This window comes from Scatophagus argus, chromosome 24, assembly GCF_020382885.2.
Source record: "Scatophagus argus isolate fScaArg1 chromosome 24, fScaArg1.pri, whole genome shotgun sequence".
Taxonomy (NCBI): domain Eukaryota; kingdom Metazoa; phylum Chordata; class Actinopteri; family Scatophagidae; genus Scatophagus; species Scatophagus argus.
This window is the reverse complement of record NC_058516.1, coordinates 463,290-484,776: the sequence shown is the minus strand read 5'-3', so window position 1 is coordinate 484,776 and position 21,487 is coordinate 463,290. Positions and strand designations below refer to the sequence as shown.

The following is a 21,487-nucleotide window of genomic DNA, read 5'->3' as shown; positions in this document are numbered from 1 at the left end:
TGTACCAGTGCTTCGCCCCCATTTGGACGATTTTTTTTACTGTTCCTGTTTGTCTCTGAGCAGCTCACACACAGTCAGTGACTGGCAGGACTTTATACTGCAATCGAGTGCAACACCACAAACTGCTGTCACTGCATTTCAGCTCTCAGTTTGCATGAATTCATTCAGCAGACGAGCCAGCAGAGCTCAGCAGAAGCAGCTGATGTGTGGACAGGAGAAAGGACGTAAAGATGATTTCAGTGGATGTGCACATGAATGATTTGTGTTTCCTGTGCAGATCAAAGTGTGTGTGAGCTGAGCAGCATGGATCAGTGTGAGGACAGAGAGGAGGGAGTCCCTCCCTCTAAAACCACTCTGTGTGGGGAACCTGGCAGCCAGACCAGAGCTCAGAGGTGAGATGAGGATCTCTGACTGTCCAGGACTCTTCTCCATGTCACAGCTCAGCACTCACATCACTCCACCATCATTATTCACACTCAAAGCTGTGTGTGTGTGTTGTGTTGAAGGCCAGAGCTGCAGCACAGACCAGACTCCCATGGACCTGGACCTGGATCTGGACCCAGCTGTGTGTCCTTCAAGAGTGATTGCTCAATGGGTGGCCTCATAGATTTCAAAGGACACCAACCACCTGCTGCAAAGAGGTGAGCTGTTAGTCTCATTAAAGCAGAACTGATTCATGTTTTAACTGTTTATCCTGAGAAGTTTTTTCAGTCTGAGTGTTTATTTTCAGCTTCGTTCTTCTTCACACACATTTCTGTTCACATCAGTCCATTATTTTTGATCCAGTATTCTCTGGTGTTTTAGTCCTACTTGGTCCAGTATTTGATGTAAAATTGAACTGACACACAGACTGAGCTTCATGTTTCAATGAACTTTGGTGTGTTGATTCTTCTCTTGTTGACGGCTGCTAGTTTCTCCAGCAGCTGAACAAGTGAAGTTACATCCCTGCTGGTTTTCCTCTCTGTCTAACAGGATTGATGGACCAGCTGGACCTGAATCTGGACCCAGCTGTGTGTCCTACAAGAGTGATTGCTCAATGGGTGGCCTCATAGATTTCAAAGGACACCAACCTCGTGCTATAAAAAGGTGAGCTGTTAGTCTCATTAAAGCAGAACTGATTCATGGTTTCTTCTTTTGCTTTCGGTTGTTCCCTTCAGGTGTCGCCACAGCGAATCATCTGCTTCCATCTCACCCTGTCCTCTGTGTCTTCTTCCCTCACACCAACTGCCTTCATGTCCTCCTTCACTACATCCATCAACCTCCTCTTTGGTCTTCCTCTTGACCTCCTGCCTGGCAGTTCTAACCTCAGCATCCTTTGACCAACATATTCAGTATCCCTCCTCTGAACGTGTCCAGATCATCTCAGCCTGGCCTCTCTAACTTTATCTCAGAAACATCTCACATGAGTTGGTTTTCCTCTCTGTCTACCAGGACTGATGGACCAGCTGGACCTGGATCTGGACCCAGCTGTGTGTCCTACAAGAGTGATTGCTCAATGGGTGGCCTCATAGATTTCAAAGGCCACCAACCTCCTGCTATAAAAAGGTGAGCCGTTAGTCTCATTAAAGCAGAACTGATTCATGGTTTCTTCTTTTGCTTTCGGTTGTTCCCTTCAGGTGTCGCCACAGCGAATCATCTGCTTCCATCTCACCCTGTCCTCTGTGTCTTCTTCCCTCACACCAACTGCCTTCATGTCCTCCTTCACTACATCCATCAACCTCCTCTTTGGTCTTCCTCTTGACCTCCTGCCTGGCAGTTCTAACCTCAGCATCCTTTGACCAACATATTCAGTATCCCTCCTCTGAACGTGTCCAGATCATCTCAGCCTGGCCTCTCTAACTTTATCTCAGAAACATCTCACATGAGTTGGTTTTCCTCTCTGTCTACCAGGACTGATGGACCAGCTGGACCTGGATCTGGACCCAGCTGTGTGTCCTACAAGAGTGATTGCTCAATGGGTGGCCTCATAGATTTCAAAGGACACCAACCACCTGCTGCAAAGAGGTGAGCTGTTAGTCTCATTAAAGCAGAACTGATTCATGTTTTAACTGTTTATCCTGAGAAGTTTTTTCAGTCTGAATGTTTATTTTCAGCTTCGTTCTTCTTCACACACATTTCTGTCCTCACATCTGAAAGCTGCCCAGTAGAACCAGTCTTCAATTCTTCATGATTCCTCCACAGAGTCAAGCAGGAGAGCTCAGAGGTTCCCAGTGGTCAGCAGCATCAAACACACCTGGACTCCATATTTATGGTGTGTACATGTACAACAAGTACTTTCACATCTGCTCTGTTCACAATAATCTCCATGCTGCACTTTGTAGACCAGCAGACTGTCAGTCTGGCCAACATGGATCTGATGTTTGGCTCCATGATTTTAGTCTGATTGTGTCAGTCATATCATATTGTGTTCCAGCTGCTGGAGGAGGACATTGTCAGGTTTGTGAAGAAGGAACTGAAGAGGTTCCAGAAGGTTCTGAGTTCAGATTACCCAGAAGAGAGTCAGAGGGAGGATGAGGAGGTGTTGGACGGTGAGGATGAAGAGCAGAGGAGGAGCAGCAGAAAGGCATTTCTGAAGATCACACAGCACTTCCTGAGGAGAATGAAGCAGGAGGAGCTGGCTGACTGTCTGCAGAGGAGTAAGAGGGTTTCTCTAAACATTTAACTCTCTGGACAAATGAGACGTTCACTAAAGTCTCAAGAGATGGAGGAAAATCTGTTTCCATGTGCTCTCTTTACAGGAAGGAAGTTGAGGTCTGTGACTCACCAAATGAATCTTATTTGTTGTGTTTTCATGCAGAACATCCAGACAGAAGAGATTGTCAGCTTGACCTCAAGTCTAATCTGAAGAAGAAGTTCCAGTGTGTGTTTGAGGGGATTGCTAAAGCAGGAAACCCGACCCTCCTGAATCAGGTCTACACAGAGCTCTACATCACAGAGGGAGAGACTGGAGGGGTCAATGATGAACATGAGGTCAGACAGATTGAAACAGCATCCAGGAAAACCAGAAGACCAGAGACAACAATCAGACATGAAGACATCTTTAAAGCCTCACCTGGAAGAGATGGACCAATCAGAACAGTGATGACAAAGGGAGTGGCTGGCATTGGGAAAACAGTCTTAACACAGAAGTTCACTCTGGACTGGGCTGAAGACAAAGCCAACCAGGACGTCCACTTCACATTTCCATTCACTTTCAGAGAGCTGAATGTGCTGAGAGAGAAAAAGTTCAGCTTGGTGGAACTTGTTCATGACTTCTTCACTGAAACCAAAGAAGCAGGAATCTGCAGGTTTGAAGAGTTCCAGGTTGTGTTCATCTTTGACGGTCTGGATGAGTGTCGACTTCCTCTGGACTTCCACAACAATGAGATCCTGACTGATGTCACAGAGTCCACCTCAGTGGATGTGCTGCTGACAAACCTCATCAGGGGGAATCTGCTTCCCTCTGCTCGCCTCTGGATAACCACACGACCTGCAGCAGCCAATCAGATCCCTCCTGAGTGTGTTGACCTGGTGACAGAGGTCAGAGGGTTCACTGACCCACAGAAGGAGGAGTACTTCAGGAAGAGATCCAGAGATGAGAAGCAGGCCAGCAGAATCATCTCCCACATCAAGACATCACAAAGCCTCCACATCATGTGCCACATCCCAGTCTTCTGCTGGATCACTGCTACAGTTCTGGAGGATGTGTTGAAGTCCAGAGAGGGAGGAGAGCTGCCCAGGACCCTGACTGAGATGTACATCCACTTCCTGGTGGTTCAGTCCAAAGTGAAGAACATCAAGTATGATGGAGGAGATGGGACAGATCCACAGTGGAATCCAGACAGCAGGAAGATGATCGAGTCTCTGGGAAAACTGGCTTTTGAGCAGCTGCAGAAAGGCAACCTGATCTTCTATGAATCAGACCTGACAGACTGTGGCATCGATATCAGAGTAGCCTCAGTGTACTCAGGAGTGTTCACCCAGATCTTTAAAGAGGAGAGAGGACTGTACCAGGACAAGGTGTTCTGCTTCATCCATCTGAGCGTTCAGGAGTTTCTGGCTGCTCTTCATGTCCACCAGACATTCAACAACTCTGGTGTCAACCTGCTGGCAGAAGAACAACCAACATCCCAGAAGTGTGAAACAAGAACAGATGAATCTGCAGAGACACAGTTCTACCAGAGTGCTGTGGACGAGGCCTTGCAGAGTCCAAATGGACACCTGGACTTGTTCCTTCGCTTCCTCCTGGGACTTTCACTGCAGACCAATCAGACTCTCCTACGAGGTCTGATGACACAGACAGGAAGTGGCTCAAAGACCAATCAGGAAACAGTCCAGTACATCAAGAAGATGACTGAAGAGAGTTCATCTGTGGATAGAAGAATCAATCTGTTCCACTGTCTGAATGAACTGAATGATCGTTCTCTGGTGGAGGAGATCCAACAGTCCCTGAGGTCAGGAAGTCTCTCCACAGATGAACTGTCTCCTGCTCAGTGGTCAGCTCTGGTCTTCATCTTACTGTCATCAGGAAAAGATCTGGACGTGTTTGACCTGAAGAAATACTCTGCTTCAGAGGAGGCTCTTCTGAGGCTGCTGCCAGTGGTCGAAGCCTCCAACAAAGCTCTGTAAGTGTGTAGAGATCTTCTTCATTTTAGAGAGACTTCATGTGCTGTTATTGATTAAAATGGTAAGAATTTTCTTTTTCTTCTCATTATTGTCCCTCCAGACTGAGTGGTTGTAACCTCTCAGAGAGAAGCTGTGAAGCTCTGTCCTCAGTTCTCAGCTCCCAGTCCTCTAGTCTGAGAGAGCTGGACCTGAGTAACAACAGCCTGCAGGATTCAGGAGTGACGCTGCTGTCTGCTGGACTCAAGAGTCCACATTGTACACTGGAGACTCTCAGGTCAGGATTAGTTACTGCTAGTTACTGTTAACGTACCGTTAGCTGTGATTCAGTCACTGTATTGTTGATGTATCTGTTGGCAGTCTCTTCCCGACTGATACAGCAGTACCCTCAGATGATCCACCACATGTGTTGTTTTGTGTGTTTGCAGGCTGTCAGGCTGTCTGATCACAGAGGAAGGCTGTGCTTCTCTGGCCTCAGCTCTGAGCTCCAAACCCTCCCATCTGAGAGAGCTGGACCTGAGCTACAATCATCCAGGAGACTCAGGAGTGGAGCTGCTGTTTGCTGGACTGGAGGATCCAGCCTGGAGACTGGACACTGTGAGGTATGAAGAGGCCTGCTGCAGCCTCAGTCAGTCAGTGTGATGGAGGAGAAGAGCTGGAAACATGTTCTCAGACACATGAAATGATGCTGTTTGTGTCAGAAAGAGGTTTAGTGAGTCCTGTGAGGAGGAGGTGAAGAGGTTCAGCAGGCCCCATGCACATATTGTGTCCAGGTGTCTGACAGTAATGTAACGTCCATGTTTGCATGCTGAAAGAGGACGTGCTGCTCTGACTCTCCTCCTCCTTTCAGGGTGGAGCCTGCTGGAGTCCGATGGCTGACACCAGGTCTGAGGAAGTGTAAGTGTGTTTTTCTTCAAAGTGTGACATCATTCAGATCTGTGATGTCATCATCCAGCTGTCAGTAAATGAACAGATGATAGATGAAGAACTGCAGCTGTATTGTGTCTTCTTCTCTCCATCAGATTCCTGTGAACTCACAGTCGACACCAACACAGTAAACAGGAAGATCAAACTGTCTGACGGCAACAGGAAGGCGACGTTTGTGGACGAGGAGGATCAGTCGTATCCTGATCACCCAGACAGGTTTGACTGGTGGCCTCAGCTGCTGTGTTCAGAGGGTCTGACTGGTCGCTGCTACTGGGAGCTGGAATGCAGTGGAGCTGTGTTTGTATCAGTGAGTTACAGAGGAATCAGAAAGAAAGGACAGAGTGCAGACTGTAAGTTTGGACTGAATGATCAGTCATGGAGACTGAACTGCTCTGGTGATGGTTTCTCTGTCTGTCACAATAACACCACAACACCAATCTCCTCCTCCTCGTCCTCGTCCTCCTCCTCCACCTCCTCCTCGTCCTCCTCCTCCTCCTACAGAGTTGCAGTGTATGTGGACTGTCCTGCTGGCACTCTGTCCTTCTACAGAGTCTCCTCTGACAGTCTGATCCACCTCCACACCTTCAACACCACATTCACTGAACCTCTTTATCCTGGCTTTGGGCTCTGGTTCTGGTCTGGTTCTTCCTCAGTGTCTCTGTGTTCTCTGTAGGAGGGAGAGTCTCCTCTTGGAGAAACACATCAGCTGAGTCTTGAGATGAATGAACTTTGTACCAACTGATTCTCCTCTCACTAACTGTGTGTTGTCATGTGACTTATTTTTGTACATTTAAGAGCAGATCTTTCAAATAGTCTCAGTCTTGACTTTTCTTATTAACTTTGTGGTGATTCTGTTGTAAAATCTGTGTGTCTCAGTGTGTAGTTGTGTATCAGTGTGTAGTTGTGTTTGTTGCCATGAGGATGTTCATCATGTGATCAGCTGATTCTCTCAGTTTAGACTCAAACATTTCATCAGTTTCAGCTGCCTGAGCACAGAAACGCTCAGTTTATTTTACTCTTTAATCACATTCATAACGTCACTTTGTATTTTAATTACATTTCACTACAACATGACAGTAACTTTATTTTATTCTGTTTTGAGTGGATGAAGTGATTGTAAAAGTTTCAGTAAGCCTGAAAGACTGAGATGTTTGTTGGTATTGAAGTATTGAAGGAAGCTCCATTAAAATCTTGATTTCCATGAATTTGTTCTTTGTTTTGTTTTAAACTCAAGTCACACTTTGATTTGTGATTTTGTGTTTGCTAAACTTTCCTGCTCATGAATCCACCAAATCAAACATGAGGCTTTTATTTCTAATTCCGTCTCTTTGACAGGTTTGTTTGGTCATATGAAGCCTTGTTTGCCCTGTGAAAGTCACTGCATTAACTTCCTGTATCTGTTTCAAATTAAAAGCCCTCAGCAGAGAGCAGAGTTTGAAAGTCACCTTCTGAGTTGTGATTTCAGATTGTCGGAGACTCACAAGTTCAGATCTGGGCCAAAGTCTGAATCTTTTTCTCCAACACTGAGCTGCTGAGAGGGTGAAAAGTCTTTGGATTCCCAAAACTTAAGAGTCAAAAAATGTGCTGCAGACGGTTCAGGTTTGAAACAAGAGATTTACTGTCAAAACATTGAAGACTTTTGCTGTTGAACACATGTCAGCATATCACAGTAACACGGTGTTATATTTCATGTCGTAACATTAAGGCCACATCATTTGTTTCTTCAAAAGTCTACCACAACAACGTCATCTCAGTTTAAAATTCTAAACGTTACAAGTACGCCACCTGGTGGAGCTGCTGCTCAACCACCACCTGCGACAGACAGCTGCTGTCAGTTTGGTCCATCATACTGTTTGTATTATGTGATACTTTGTCTTTATTGCTTTTTTTCTTTTGCAGCATCTGAACATCGACAAAAACAGAACAAAAAAATCAAATACTAAGATCAGAAAAATAAGCTGTCCTCTTCTAACACATTTCCTGTCATACTGCCAAAACACAGGAGCATACATGACCTAGGTATACCATAACCCAGAATTCTGACAAAAATTAGGTGAACATCTTCCCAAAAGTTTATGATTGCAGGGCAGAGCCAACAAACATGAGAGTGACTGACATTTATATCTCCACATTTTCTGAAACATGGCTGTGGTACAGATGAGTATTTGCTGCTATTTTGGGTGTGATAAAGAATCTAATTAAGTTCTTCCAACAATATAGTCTCAAAGTTCATGATGATGATGATTGTTGGGTTCTCCAAATATGCTAATATATTGTTTGAATTGTAGACCCCACTTGTAGTCCTGATTTTCCCATTTTTAACTCTGTTATAAAGGTCTTTTATTTGCAGATATCTGTAGTGATCTTGGTTATTTAGTTTATATTTTTGTTAAATCTCTTGGAAACTCCTCAAATTCCTATTTTTTAATAAGCGTACACATTGCTGTTACTCCGCTTGGAATCCATTGTTCAAACTTCTGGTCAAGAGAACCAGGGAAACATTGATCATAGGATATCCACCGAACCGGTCCAAGCTCTTTCTCCAGTTCGTACTTTCTGACTGTATCAAACCACAGATTTAATGTAAATTGCAGACTGTTTGTATTTTGTTGTAGCTGTTGGACATTTTAGATGAGTTGTGAGAGCAGCAGCCATCAGGTCGAACACGTTTCACCAGGTTTAATGATCCAAATCATGTCGTAATGTGTCCTCAGGCTGCTTCATTGATAAGCTGATTATGTCTTATATCTTTATCTGTTGACATTAAACAGACATTTTATCACGTTTTATTTAGTGCAGCTCACAGATCAGTTTGTTTAAATGTTTAACTGTCGCCTCCTCTTGGTGATTTAGTTTCACTTTGGACTGCAGTGATGGCGCAGTTTGTTTTCCTCCTGTGAAGCTCCAGCTGAAGGTAACGTAACAGCTCTGACATGTTTTAGTCGTTAACACAAGCTGTCGGTACTTTAGCTGTCGGTACTTTAGCTGTCGGTAGTTTAGTTGCAGCAGAAATCTGCCGCTTCAGACTCATCAAACTCTGAGTTAAACAGTAAACTCGAAGCAGCCGCCATTGAAGACATCCGCCATGTTGTGTGGATGTTTGGGAGCTCACACGGTGTCCGGACAGCCGCCGGACAGCAGCGGTTTGTGTCCACTACAGGACTGATGTGGAGACAGTGTGGGGCCGAGCTGGACGGGATAAACTCTCTGAATATGCCCTGTGCCTTGGCGAGTCAGTCTCTGGAGCCTGTTGGCCTCACTGACGGGCTGACGGTCCCACAGGGAAAAGTCTGTAACGCGCTGTGGGGCCGCTAAGGGGCGCTGCTGAGTGTCGGACTTTCCCAGCACGTCGCGGTGCCTGAGTTTTAAAGTTACATTTTTGCATGTTCTTCTCAAAGACTGTTGGTTTCTTCCTCTCATGTCTTCATCTGAATTCCTTCATTAGAAGAACCAGCTGAACTCTGTCTCTGTTTGAACCGATAATCAATGCAGATAATTTGAGTCCTTTACAGGAAAGTTTGTTGGTGATTGTGAGGAGTTTTCACTGCCATAAAAAGTCCATATGTTGTGTTTTTATAAATGATGCTTTTATTGACGGGGAAGTGATTGAATGTTATTATGCCGCAGTCTTCATCCTGTGAAGTGATCAGCTGCTGCATCGAGTCCTTTTCTACACTGCAGATGAGATTCTGTCAGATCACATCAGTCCATCTCAGTCCTTCTGTGTGTCAGTGAATGCACCGTGTGCTGGGCTGCAGCTCTCTGACTCCATCTAGTGGACTGATGGTAGAAGTACAGCAGCTGATGGCAGCTTCCTCTGCCTCACACTGCTGTGTGACTGCATTGAACAGACGCTGACAGGAAACAGGAAACGACAGCCAATCAGAGGAGGAGCAGCTGATGTGTGGACAGGAGAAAGGACGTAAAGATGATTTCAGTGGATGTGCACATGAATGATTTGTGTTTCCTGTGCAGATCAAAGTGTGTGTGAGCTGAGCAGCATGGATCAGTGTGAGGACAGAGAGGAGGGAGTCCCTCCCTCTAAAACCACTCTGTGTGGGGAACCTGGCAGCCAGACCAGAGCTCAGAGGTGAGATGAGGATCTCTGACTGTCCAGGACTCTTCTCCATGTCACAGCTCAGCACTCACATCACTCCACCATCATTATTCACACTCAAAGCTGTGTGTGTGTGTTGTGTTGAAGGCCAGAGCTGCAGCACAGACCAGACTCTGCTGGACCTGGACCTGGATCTGGACCAAGCTGTGTGTCTCTTGCGAGTGACCGGTCAATGAGTGATCGAGTTTATTTCAGAGGACAACAACCCCCTGCTGCAAAGTGGTGAGCTGCTGATCTAAGAGACAGAAAGATTGAAACTTCAATGCATGTTCAATGCATGTTCAGAATTCAGTGTGATTAGAAGCTGTTCTTGAGTCTGTTTGTGTTTGTGCACATGCACCTGTAACGCCTTCCAGAGGGTAGCAGTTTGGGATCCGGGGTGAGAACTGTCCTTCACAATGTTTTCTGCTCTGCTGAGGCAGCAGGAGGTATGGACGTCCTTCAGGGAGGGCAGAGGGCAGCCACAGATGTGCAGCGTTGATGACCTTCTGAGTCCTCCTCCTGTCTGCTTCAGCAGCTTTCATACCACACTGTGATGCAGGTTCTCAATGGAAGACCTGTAGAAGGTCACCAGCAGCTCCCTGTCAACGTGGGTCTTCCTGAGTTAGAGATGGGGGCCAAGCCTCACCCCCTGTTGTTCAAAGCAGAGCTATAATCAATGAACAGCATTCTTGCATAACTCTCCTGATGTTCTAGATGCTTCAAGGCACTATGGAGAGCTATGGCGATGGTGTCCTCTGTGGATCTGCTTGCCTGATATGCAAACTGATGGCAGGCTTTAATGTGTTGAAAGAGCAGCCTCTCAAAGCACTTCATGATAACAGGTGTGAGTGCTGTGGGGCGGTAGTAGTTAAGGCAGACTGTGACTGAGCTCTTTGGTACAAGGACGATTGCAGCAGACTTCAGGCAGGATGGGATAACGTCTTGTGTGAGGGAGCAATTGAAGATGGTGGTGAAGATCTGTGAGAGTAGGCTTCATATCTACGTTTGGAGATTGGTGGTATTACCAGTAAGTCTGAATCGAAGGAACGCAGCACCTTAGAGGGCTGATATGGTTCAGTGAGGTCAGTGATATATTAGCCTGGAGGTAACAAAAGCATGGATGAGCTTCTCAGCAGCATCTAAGGAAAGGACATGCCTGATTTTTGCAATGTTACGAAGGTGGAAGTATGCAGTCCTCGAGATTTGCTTTATGTGAGTGTTGAAAGACAAGTCCTGATCAAAGCTAACACCCAGGTTCTTTACAATGGTGCTAGAGGCAGGAGCTAGTCCGTTATGAAAGGCTTGAACCAGCTTAAAGCAGTTCCATTTATACCAATTTGATTTTCTAGTCTCTGTAAAAGAATCTGGTGGTCAACACTATGAAATGCAGCACTGAGGTCCAGAAGGACAAGTACTGAAACACTGTCCTGGTCAGAGGTCATTAACAGGTCGTTGGAGACTTTTACTAGTGCGGACTCTGTGCTGTGATGTTCCCTAAAGCCTGACTGAAAGACTTCAGATGGGCTGTTATTATGAAGACACTCGCACAGCTGACTGGCGACAACTTTTTAATTTTTGAAATAAAGACCAGGTTGGAGATAGGCCTATAGTTTTCTAAAACCCCTGGATCTGAACCCCTGGATTTGGGGCAGTCGTGGATCAGCGGTTAGGGTGTCGGACCCGTAACCGGTGGATCGCTGGTTCGATTCCCCGTCCCGGTGTCCATGGCTGAGGTACCCTTGAGCACGGTACCTAACCCCCACTGCTCCCCGGGCGCTGCACGCGGTCGCCCACTGCCCCGGGTTTGCTGTGTGTGTGTGCACGTCACTTGAGTGGGTTAAATGCAGAGCACAAATTTCGTTGGAGTGAGTTCCCTCCAATGACAAAATATGTCACTTTCTTTCTTTCAAGAGTGGGCTTTTTTAGCAGGAGTTTGATTACAGCAACATTAAAAGTCTGTCAGTTACGTCCCAGTCAGTGTGAACTGAACAGGCCTGTAGCTGAGAAAGTGCATCAGCAGGCCAAGTTGTGACGGTCTCTGTAGCTGGTCCTGATCTTCCACGGAGAAGGGTGAACGCTGGGGCAAGCAGCAGGGAGACGTGGTCTGATTGGCCCAGGTGTGGGAGAGGAAGAGCTCTGTGTGCCTGCTTCATGTTGGTGTAAACATGGTCCAGAGTCTTCCTCCCCTCTCGTTGCACACCGAATGTGCTGGTGAAACTTGTGGAGCTTTGATTTCAGGTTTTCCTGAAATTCCCTGCTGTGATGTGAACGACATCAGGACGAGCCTGCAGTTGTTTGCTTATGGCGTTATTCAGGAGAGCTGTGCTAATATTAGCATCAGATGGTATGTAAACAGCTGTGAAAATCATGACTGTTAGCTCTCAGGGCAGAAAAACTGGCCAGCATTTGACTGACATGAGCTCCAGGTCAGGAGAACAGTGAGTGTCCATGATAGTACTGTTGTTGGACTGGTTGTTGTGTACGGAGATGGAGAACACTGTTAAACCCAGTGGGACCAGTTTCAGGTATTCTTAAATGTCCTCCTCTCAGAATGATGATGAAGGTTGAATCAACATTAGTATTAAAGGGCAGGTTCACATTTTTCAGGTCCATCCACAAACAACACTGAGATGCCCAACTGTACACTGAAGGAGTTCCTGGTGGCTGTAACTGTTCCTCCTGAGCTCACTGACCCTGAACACGTCTCTTCATGATGTGATTTCAGTGGAAGTGATGGAGGACAAAATCCACAGTCCTCGTTCTTTGTGAAAGGACCCTGTAAGGTTGAGCTGAGGATAAGATGTACAACCTCATAGAACCATATGTGGTTATGCTGTTGAGTTCATATCAGGGTCTATTTTGTGTTCACACAGAACCTAACACATTGTTTTGTTCACTTTGTGTATCTTATAAACTCATATAAGTCAATTTATAGTCTTATTGTAGTTTAGGTTACTTATTTTAAACCCCATGCATGCTTCTTATTATTATATTATTATATGTGACTTGTTTTATGTTTTATGTATCCAATCACTAAAGCAAATTCCCAGTTATGTGAAACCTCTTCACTTACATGGCAATAAATACGATTCTGATTCTGATCCTGATTCTGACATGAGGCGTCAGCAGTCTGACTTGCACAGATCGAGTGGGGATCTTTCAAAGCGTTTTCACTCTGAAATCTATTTTTTGAATGTCGAATGTCGTCGAGTTTCTCTGGCAAATTAACAAGTGAATTTACATCCTTGCTGGTTTTCTTCTCTAACAGGGTTGATGGACCAGCTGGACCTGGACCCAACTGTGTGTCCTTCAAGAGCGACCGGTCAATGAGTGATCGAGTTAATTTCAAAGGACAACAACCCCCTGCTGCAAAGTGGTGAGCTGCTGATCTCAGAGACAGAAAGACAGAAACTTCAATGCATGTTAGAATTCAGTGTGATTAGAAGCTGTTCTTGAGTCTGTTTGTGTTTGTTCACATGCACCTGTAACGCCTTCCAGAGGGTAGCAGGTTGGGATCCGGGGTGAGAACTGTCCTTCACAATGTTTTCTGCTCTGAACAGTGAGTGTGCTTTATATGACTGTTGTTGGACCGGTCATTGTGTACGTAGACACAGAGGGGGAAGAGCGTGGCCTGTTAGCTCCACTGCTGCTTCTGGGATTGGCGGTTGAAGCCAGGTCTCAGTTATTACCACACAGCCGTGCCAAACGTAGCGATTCCCACATCGCTGTAGTCGCAGTTTGTAGACCATGAACCTGGCGTTGGTAAGATAAATACTGGGGAGAGGAGGCTTGTGCGGCTGCTTCCTCAGCCAGGCGGCCGGACCTGCAGCTTCGACCTGCAGCTTCACTTTATCTTCCTCTCCCTCTGCCGTTTGCACCGCCTGTCGGTGCCAAAGACAATCCACAGGGATCCCGGTGGCCTCGCAACCTCAGCTGGGATATTGCCGGAGCGATGGAAATGACTTGAGACAGGCAGCTTGCGTTGAAAGCTGGCGTCTAGCAGTTCCCGACAACTGTAACGTCGGTTTGCTGAAGAGAGTGCAGACTTATCACAAAACAAAGAAACAAAGAGAGAGAGAACCTTGAGTCGCTGCATCCTCGTGCGCCGCCATCTTTACTCTGCTCCAAATCAGTTAGGTGTCAGAAGGACAGAACGGAAAAACAGAACTGACTCCTGTTGTTTTTCATCCTAAGAAGTTTTTTAAACCTCAGTGTTTATTTTCAACTTCACACACACTTCTGTTCTCTGTTCTTCTGTTTTGACTCTGAAATAAGTAAAAAATGCTTCGGCTGCCAGGGTTGAGTCAAGTTTCTCTGGCAGTTTAGCAAGTGAAATTACATCCCTGCTGGTTTTCTTCCCTGTTTAACAGGATTGATGGACCAGCTGGATCTGGACCCAGCTGTGTGTCCTTCAAGAGTGACCAGTCAGATGATCCCTTCATAGATTTCAAAGGCCACCAACCACCTGCTGCAAAGAGGTGAGCTGTTAGTCTCATTAAAGCAGAACTGATTCATGTTTTAACTGTTTATCCTGAGAAGTTTTTTCAGTCTGAATGTTTATTTTCAGCTTCGTTCTTCTTCACACACATTTCTGTTCTCACATCTGAAAGCTGCCCAGTAGAACCAGTCTTCAATTCTTCATGATTCCTCCACAGAGTCGAGCAGGAGAGCTCAGAGGTTCCCAGTGGTCAGCAGCATCAAACACACCTGGACTCCATATTTATGGTGTGTACATGTACAACAAGTACTTTCACATCTGCTCTGTTCACAATAATCTCCATGCTGCACTTTGTAGACCAGCAGACTGTCAGTCTGGCCAACATGGATCTGATGTTTGGCTCCATGATTTTAGTCTGATTGTGTCAGTCATATCATATTGTGTTCCAGCTGCTGGAGGAGGACATTGTCAGGTTTGTGAAGAAGGAACTGAAGAGGCTCCAGAAGGTTCTGAGTTCAGATTACCCAGAAGAGAGTCAGAGGGAGGATGAGGAGGTGTTGGACGGTGAGGATGAAGAGCAGAGGAGGAGCAGCAGAAAGGCATTTCTGAAGATCACACAGCACTTCCTGAGGAGAATGAAGCAGGAGGAGCTGGCTGACTGTCTGCAGAGGAGTAAGAGGGTTTCTCTAAACATTTAACTCTCTGGACAAATGGGAGTCTGTCACATTTAGAAACTCCTGTTGACCTTCTGCATGTTTTTTATTTGTTCTGTTTCCTGCTGTGTCTCCAAACCTTTGCTCGCTGTTGTAAATTCAGGTCCAAGTCTCAGTCCTGACTGGTGCATTCAGTTTGCTTTACATTCCCAAAGAATCGTCAGGAGATCATGAGACTTTTCACCACTACATCCACCACAGATACCAAATCACAAAGACATCTTTGGTGCAGAGTTGTGTTTGGAGCTAACTAGCTTATAGCTAACTTGCTGTGTGTTTCAGCAGCTATATGTTTCTGCTGTGAACATTTTCAAGAACTTTGATGTTGAACGTTGACGTCTGTCTTTGCTTTGCTTTGCTTTCATAAATTACTGTTGTTGGAAAGCTGCCACTCAGTGATGATACTTGTACTTTCAGGATCTCCTGCCTTGTGCCACCATAACCTCAAATCTAACCTGAAGAAGAAGTTCCAGTGTGTGTTTGAGGGGATTGCTAAAGCAGGAAACCCGACCCTCCTGAATCAGGTCTACACAGAGCTCTACATCACAGAGGGAGAGACTGGAGGGGTCAATGATGAACATGAGGTCAGACAGATTGAAACAGCAGCCAGGAAAACCAGAAGACCAGAGACAACAATCAGACATGAAGACATCTTTAAAGCCTCACCTGGAAGAGATGGACCAATCAGAACAGTGATGACAAAGGGAGTGGCTGGCATTGGGAAAACAGTCTTAACACAGAAGTTCACTCTGGACTGGGCTGAAGACAAAGCCAACCAGGACGTCCACTTCACATTTCCATTCACTTTCAGAGAGCTGAATGTGCTGAGAGAGAAAAAGTTCAGCTTGGTGGAACTTGTTCATGACTTCTTCACTGAAACCAAAGAAGCAGGAATCTGCAGGTTTGAGAAGTTCCAGGTTGTGTTCATCTTTGACGGTCTGGATGAGTGTCGACTTCCTCTGGACTTCCACAACAATGAGATCCTGACTGATGTCACAGAGTCCACCTCAGTGGATGTGCTGCTGACAAACCTCATCAGGGGGAATCTGCTTCCCTCTGCTCGCCTCTGGATAACCACACGACCTGCAGCAGCCAATCAGATCCCTCCTGAGTGTGTTGACATGGTGACAGAGGTCAGAGGGTTCACTGACCCACAGAAGGAGGAGTACTTCAGGAAGAGATCCTGGGATGATGAGCAGCAGGCCAGCAGAATCATCTCTCACATCAAGACATCACGAAGCCTCCACATCATGTGCCACATCCCAGTCTTCTGCTGGATCACTGCTACAGTTCTGGAGGATGTGTTGAAGACCAGAGAGGGAGGAGAGCTGCCCAAGACCCTGACTGAGATGTACATCCACTTCCTGGTGGTTCAGTCCAAAGTGAAGAACATCAAGTATGATGGAGGAGATGGGACAGATCCACAGTGGAATCCAGACAGCAGGAAGATGATTGAGTCTCTGGGAAAACTGGCTTTTGAGCAGCTGCAGAAAGGCAACCTGATCTTCTATGAATCAGACCTGACAGACTGTGGCATCAATATCAGAGCAGCCTCAGTGTACTCAGGAGTGTTCACCCAGATCTTTAAAGAGGAGAGAGGACTGTACCAGGACAAGGTGTTCTGCTTCATCCATCTGAGCGTTCAGGAGTTTCTGGCTGCTCTTCATGTCCACCAGACATTCAACAACTCTGGTGTCAACCTGCTGGCAGAAGAACAACCAACATCCCAGAAGTGTGAAACAAGAACAGATGAATCTGCAGAGACACAGTTCTACCAGAGTGCTGTGGACGAGGCCTTGCAGAGTCCAAATGGACACCTGGACTTGTTCCTTCGCTTCCTCCTGGGACTTTCACTGCAGACCAATCAGACTCTCCTACGAGGTCTGATGACGCAGACAGGAAGTGGCTCAAAGACCCATCAGGAAACAGTCCAGTACATCAAGACGAAGATTGATGAGACTTCCTCTGCAGAAAGAAGAATCAATCTGTTCCACTGTCTGAATGAACTGAATGATCGTTCTCTGGTGGAGGAGATCCAACAGTCCCTGAGTTCAGGAAGTCTCTCCACAGATGAACTGTCTCCTGCTCAGTGGTCAGCTCTGGTCTTCATCTTACTGTCATCAGGAAAAGATCTGGACGTGTTTGACCTGAAGAAATACTCTGCTTCAGAGGAGGCTCTTCTGAGGCTGCTGCCAGTGGTCGAAGCCTCCAACAAAGCTCTGTAAGTGTGTAGAGATCTTCTTCATTTTAGAGAGACTTCATGTGCTGTTATTGATTAAAATGGTAAGAAGTTTCTTTTTCTTCTCATTATTGTCCCTCCAGACTGAGTGGTTGTAACCTCTCAGAGAGAAGCTGTGAAGCTCTGTCCTCAGTTCTCAGCTCCCAGTCCTCTAGTCTGAGAGAGCTGGACCTGAGTAACAACAGCCTGCAGGATTCAGGAGTGAAGCTGCTGTCTGCTGGACTCAAGAGTCCACATTGTACACTGGAGACTCTCAGGTCAGGATTAGTTACTGCTAGTTACTGTTAACGTACCGTTAGCTGTGATTCAGTCACTGTATTGTTGATGTATCTGTTGGCAGTCTCTTCCCGACTGATACAGCAGTACCCTCAGATGATCCACCACATGTGTTGTTTTGTGTGTTTGCAGGCTGTCAGGCTGTCTGATCACAGAGGAAGGCTGTGCTTCTCTGGCCTCAGCTCTGAGCTCCAAACCCTCCCATCTGAGAGAGCTGGACCTGAGCTACAATCATCCAGGAGACTCAGGAGTGGAGCTGCTGTTTGCTGGACTGGAGGATCCAGCCTGGAGACTGGACAGTGTGAGGTATGAAGAGGCCTGCTGCAGCCTCAGTCAGTCAGTGTGATGGAGGAGAAGAGCTGGAAACATTTTCTCAGACACATGAGGCTGTTTGTGTCAGAAAGAGGTTTAGTGAGTCCTGTGAGGAGGAGGTGAAGAGGTTCAGCAGGCCCCATGCACATATTGTGTCCAGGTGTCTGACAGTAATGTAACGTCCATGTTTGCATGCTGAAAGAGGACGTGCTGCTCTGACTCTCCTCCTCCTTTCAGGGTGGAGCCTGCTGGAGTCCGATGGCTGACACCAGGTCTGAGGAAGTGTAAGTGTGTTTTTCTTCAAAGTGTGACATCATTCAGATCTGTGATGTCATCATCCAGCTGTCAGTAAATGAACAGATGATAGATGAAGAACTGCAGCTGTATTGTGTCTTCTTCTCTCCATCAGATTCCTGTGAACTCACAGTCGACACCAACACAGTAAACAGGAAGATCAAACTGTCTGACGGCAACAGGAAGGCGACGTATCTGGAGGAGGATCAGTCGTATCCTGATCATCCAGACAGGTTTGACTGGTGGCCTCAGCTGCTGTGTTCAGAGGGTCTGACTGGTCGCTGCTACTGGGAGCTGGAGTGTTGTGGAGTAGTTTCTATATCAGTGAGTTACAGAGGAATCAGAAGGAAAGGAGATGGTGATGATTGTAGGTTTGGACAAAATGATCAGTCCTGGAGACTGTGGTGCTCTGATGGCCGTTACTCTGTCTGTCACAATAACAGAACAACATACATCACTACCACCTCCTCCACCTCCTCCACCTCTTCGTCCTCCACCTCTGCCTCTGCCTCTGACAGAATAGCAGTGTATGTGGACTATCCTGGTGGCACTCTGTCCTTCTACAGAGTCTTCTCTGACACTCTGATCCACCTCCACACCTTCAACACCACGTTCACTGAACCTCTTTATCCTTGCTTTGGGTTCTGGTCTTTCAGGTCTGGTTCTTCTGTCTCTCTGTGTTCTCTGAACTGAACTATAACATCAACTGAACTGTTATGCTAACTGAACTGTCACACCAGCTGAACTGTAACACTCGCTGAATTGTAACAGCAGTTGAACTATAACACTAACTTCACTGTTCCACTTGATGAACTGTTACACTGAAGAAACTGTAACACTCGCTGACCCGTTACACTAACTGAACTGTCACACCAACTGAATTGTAACAGCAGCTGAACTGTAACACAAACTGAACTGTTACACCTAATGAACTGTTGCACCTAAACTGTAACTGTAATTCATAAACTTAATAAACTGTAACACTCGCTGAACTGTCAGGTGAGCTGAACTGTAAAACCAACTGAACAGTCACACCAGCTGAATTGTAACAACAGCTGAACCGTTACACAAACTGAACTGTCACACTAACTGAATTGTAACACGAGCTGAATTGTAACAGCAGCTGAACTGTTACACTAACTGAACTGTCACACTAACTGAATTGTAACACGAGCTGAATTGTAACAGCAGCTGAACTGTTACACTAACTGAACTGTCACACTAACTGAATTGTAACACGAGCTGAATTGTAACAACAGCTGAACCGTTACACAAACTGAACTGTCACACTAACTGAATTGTAACAGCAGCTGAACTGTTACACTAACTGAACTGTTCTGACATGACTTTATGAAATAAAATCATGAGCATTACTTTAAATAACAGATTTTAAATTGGAACATTTCATCCCAATGACTTTGGCATGTATCAGTGTGTAGTTGTGTTTGCATGAGGATGTTTATCATGTGATCAGCTGATTCTCTCAGTTTAGACTCAAACATTTCATCAGTTTCAGCTGCCTGAGCACAGAAACACGGTGAGTTTATTCTCCTCTTTAATCACATTCATTACGTCACTTTAAACTTGAATAACATTTCACTAAAACATTACAGTAAATTGATTTAATTCAGTTTGACTGTAAAAGTCTTTGTAACCCTGAGAAGGAGACGTTTGTTGGTGTTGAAGTATTGAACAAAGCTGCTTTTCAATGTTTGTTTTCATGAATTTGTTCTTTATTTTTGCTTTCATTAGCTTGACCTTAAAATGTCAAATTTCATCACAAAAATGCAAAAATTTGTCAAATAAATCAACAAATTTGTTTGAACAGTTGATAAGTTTCAGTACTTTAAATGAACTGAACCTTCATTTTGTTCTTGGCTTCACTGACTCGTACTGTAAAGGTTTTAATCAGCTGTTTAGTTTTAATATGCAGTCACACATTAAAGTTAAATCAAAACACATCTGGGATGTTCTGTGGGTTTTGTTTCCGGAGTGAAATCATCAGTTGTGTAACGTGTTTCTGGGTGAGGTGACAAACTGCAACTTAAAAAAGGATGAGCAGCTCTGAGAGTCTCTGTGTTTCATATTACAGCGACATTAACTGAGGGCAGCGCAACTTCTGGTAAATTATCAAGTTTCCATGATTTAAATTGATTTGAACTGAATTTAGTTTTAAGAATGCAGTTCTAATGAAGTTTGAACTTTTAACACCTGTAATTTGGATTTGAGTTTTTTGCTTTCAGTTTTTAACCTTTTCAGTTTTTTCAGCAGTGGAAGAGCGAGGTCTGGTGTCTTTGGACAAATAAACCAGCATGTTTTATGTTATGTAAAATGAAAAATATAAGAGACCAACAATAGAACCCTGATGAACACCACAAGTCATTATTCATACTGTCAGAAGGATGCTCATCTGTCTTGATGAATATCCAGGTGATTTTAGTGACACAAACTAAAAAGGAAATGACAGATGTTGTGGTTGTCAGTCTGTCTTATTATCCACAAGTGGACAAAAATATCAAGTCATTTATATTTTAATGTATGAAGTGAAATCATAAAATCGAATCAACAAATTCAGTTTGAACAGTAGAGACACTATATGGACAAAAGTATTTTGACAGACCTCTTTATTATTGAGCTCAGGTGTGTTATGGGGCTGTTCCTCAGGGTTTGTGCTCGGCCCCTGACTTCCAGTGAAGGGAAATCTTAATGCTTCAGCACACCAAGACATTTTGGACAATGCTATGCTTCCAACTTTGTGGCAACAGTTTGTTGAAGGCCCTTTTCTATTCCAGCATGACTGTGCCCCAGTGCACAAAGCAAAGCTCCATAAAGACATGGTTGGATGAGTTTGGTGTGGAAGAACTTGACTGGCCCACACAGAGCCCTGACCTCAACCCCATCCAACACCTTTGGGATGAACTGGAACGGAGATTGTGAGCCAGGCCTTTTGGTCCAACATCAGTGTGTGACCTCACAAATGCTCTACTGCATGAATGGGCACAAATTCCCACAGAAACACTCCAACATGTTGTGGAAAGCCTTCACAGAAGAGTGGAAGCTGTTAGAGCTGCAAAGCTGTCTGTGTGTTTACAATGAGACGCCATTAAAGTCCCTGTTGGTGTCCCAATACTTTTGGCTATTCTCAGTGACACAAACTGAAAAGAAAATGCCAGATGTTATCAGTTTGTCTTGTCCGCAAGTGGACAAAAACATCAAATCATTTATATATTAATGTCTTGAGCAAAATCCTAAAATCAAACCAGCAAATTCAGTTTGAACAGTTGATACGTTTCAGTATCTTAAATAAACTTTATTAAAGATTCAACATGAAGAAAAGACAGCAGGAAACGTGAGAAAACTGACACTGCATCTTGTTGTTAGCATCACTGACTTAAACAGCAAATCTCAAGGAGACTGAATCGAGCACAGCCTGATCTAACTTGATTTACATTCAGTCAAATCAGTGAAATCATCGGTTGTGTTTCTGACAAACAGCAACTTAAAAAGCGATGAGCGACCAGCACCACAGACGCTGAGCTGTGCGTCAGTCCACACTGAGTCTGACTGTTCACCGAGACAAACGTCCT

General features: G+C 45.3%; 2 protein-coding genes across 2 annotated transcripts in view; both read left to right on the top strand.

The window, feature by feature from the left end:
- The window catches only part of LOC124055205 (protein NLRC3-like), a 99,635-nt gene extending 92,901 nt beyond the window's left edge, over nucleotides 1-6,734 (top strand). The window contains exon 13 of the mRNA XM_046381782.1: nucleotides 6,231-6,734. The gene's annotated coding sequence lies outside the window, so the exon portion shown is untranslated. The remainder of the gene's footprint in view (nucleotides 1-6,230) is intronic.
- LOC124055199 (NLR family CARD domain-containing protein 3-like) lies at nucleotides 21-19,861 on the top strand. The gene is made up of 12 exons (XM_046381764.1): nucleotides 21-392; nucleotides 507-641; nucleotides 973-1,086; nucleotides 1,432-1,545; nucleotides 1,891-2,004; nucleotides 14,284-14,353; nucleotides 14,516-14,738; nucleotides 15,197-17,000; nucleotides 17,102-17,275; nucleotides 17,427-17,600; nucleotides 17,844-17,890; nucleotides 18,016-19,861. Exons 1-12 carry the CDS (start codon nucleotides 256-258, stop codon nucleotides 18,591-18,593), a joined length of 3,684 nt encoding a protein of 1,227 aa, XP_046237720.1. The 5' UTR covers nucleotides 21-255; the 3' UTR covers nucleotides 18,594-19,861.
- Nucleotides 19,862-21,487: the final 1,626 nt, after the last annotated feature.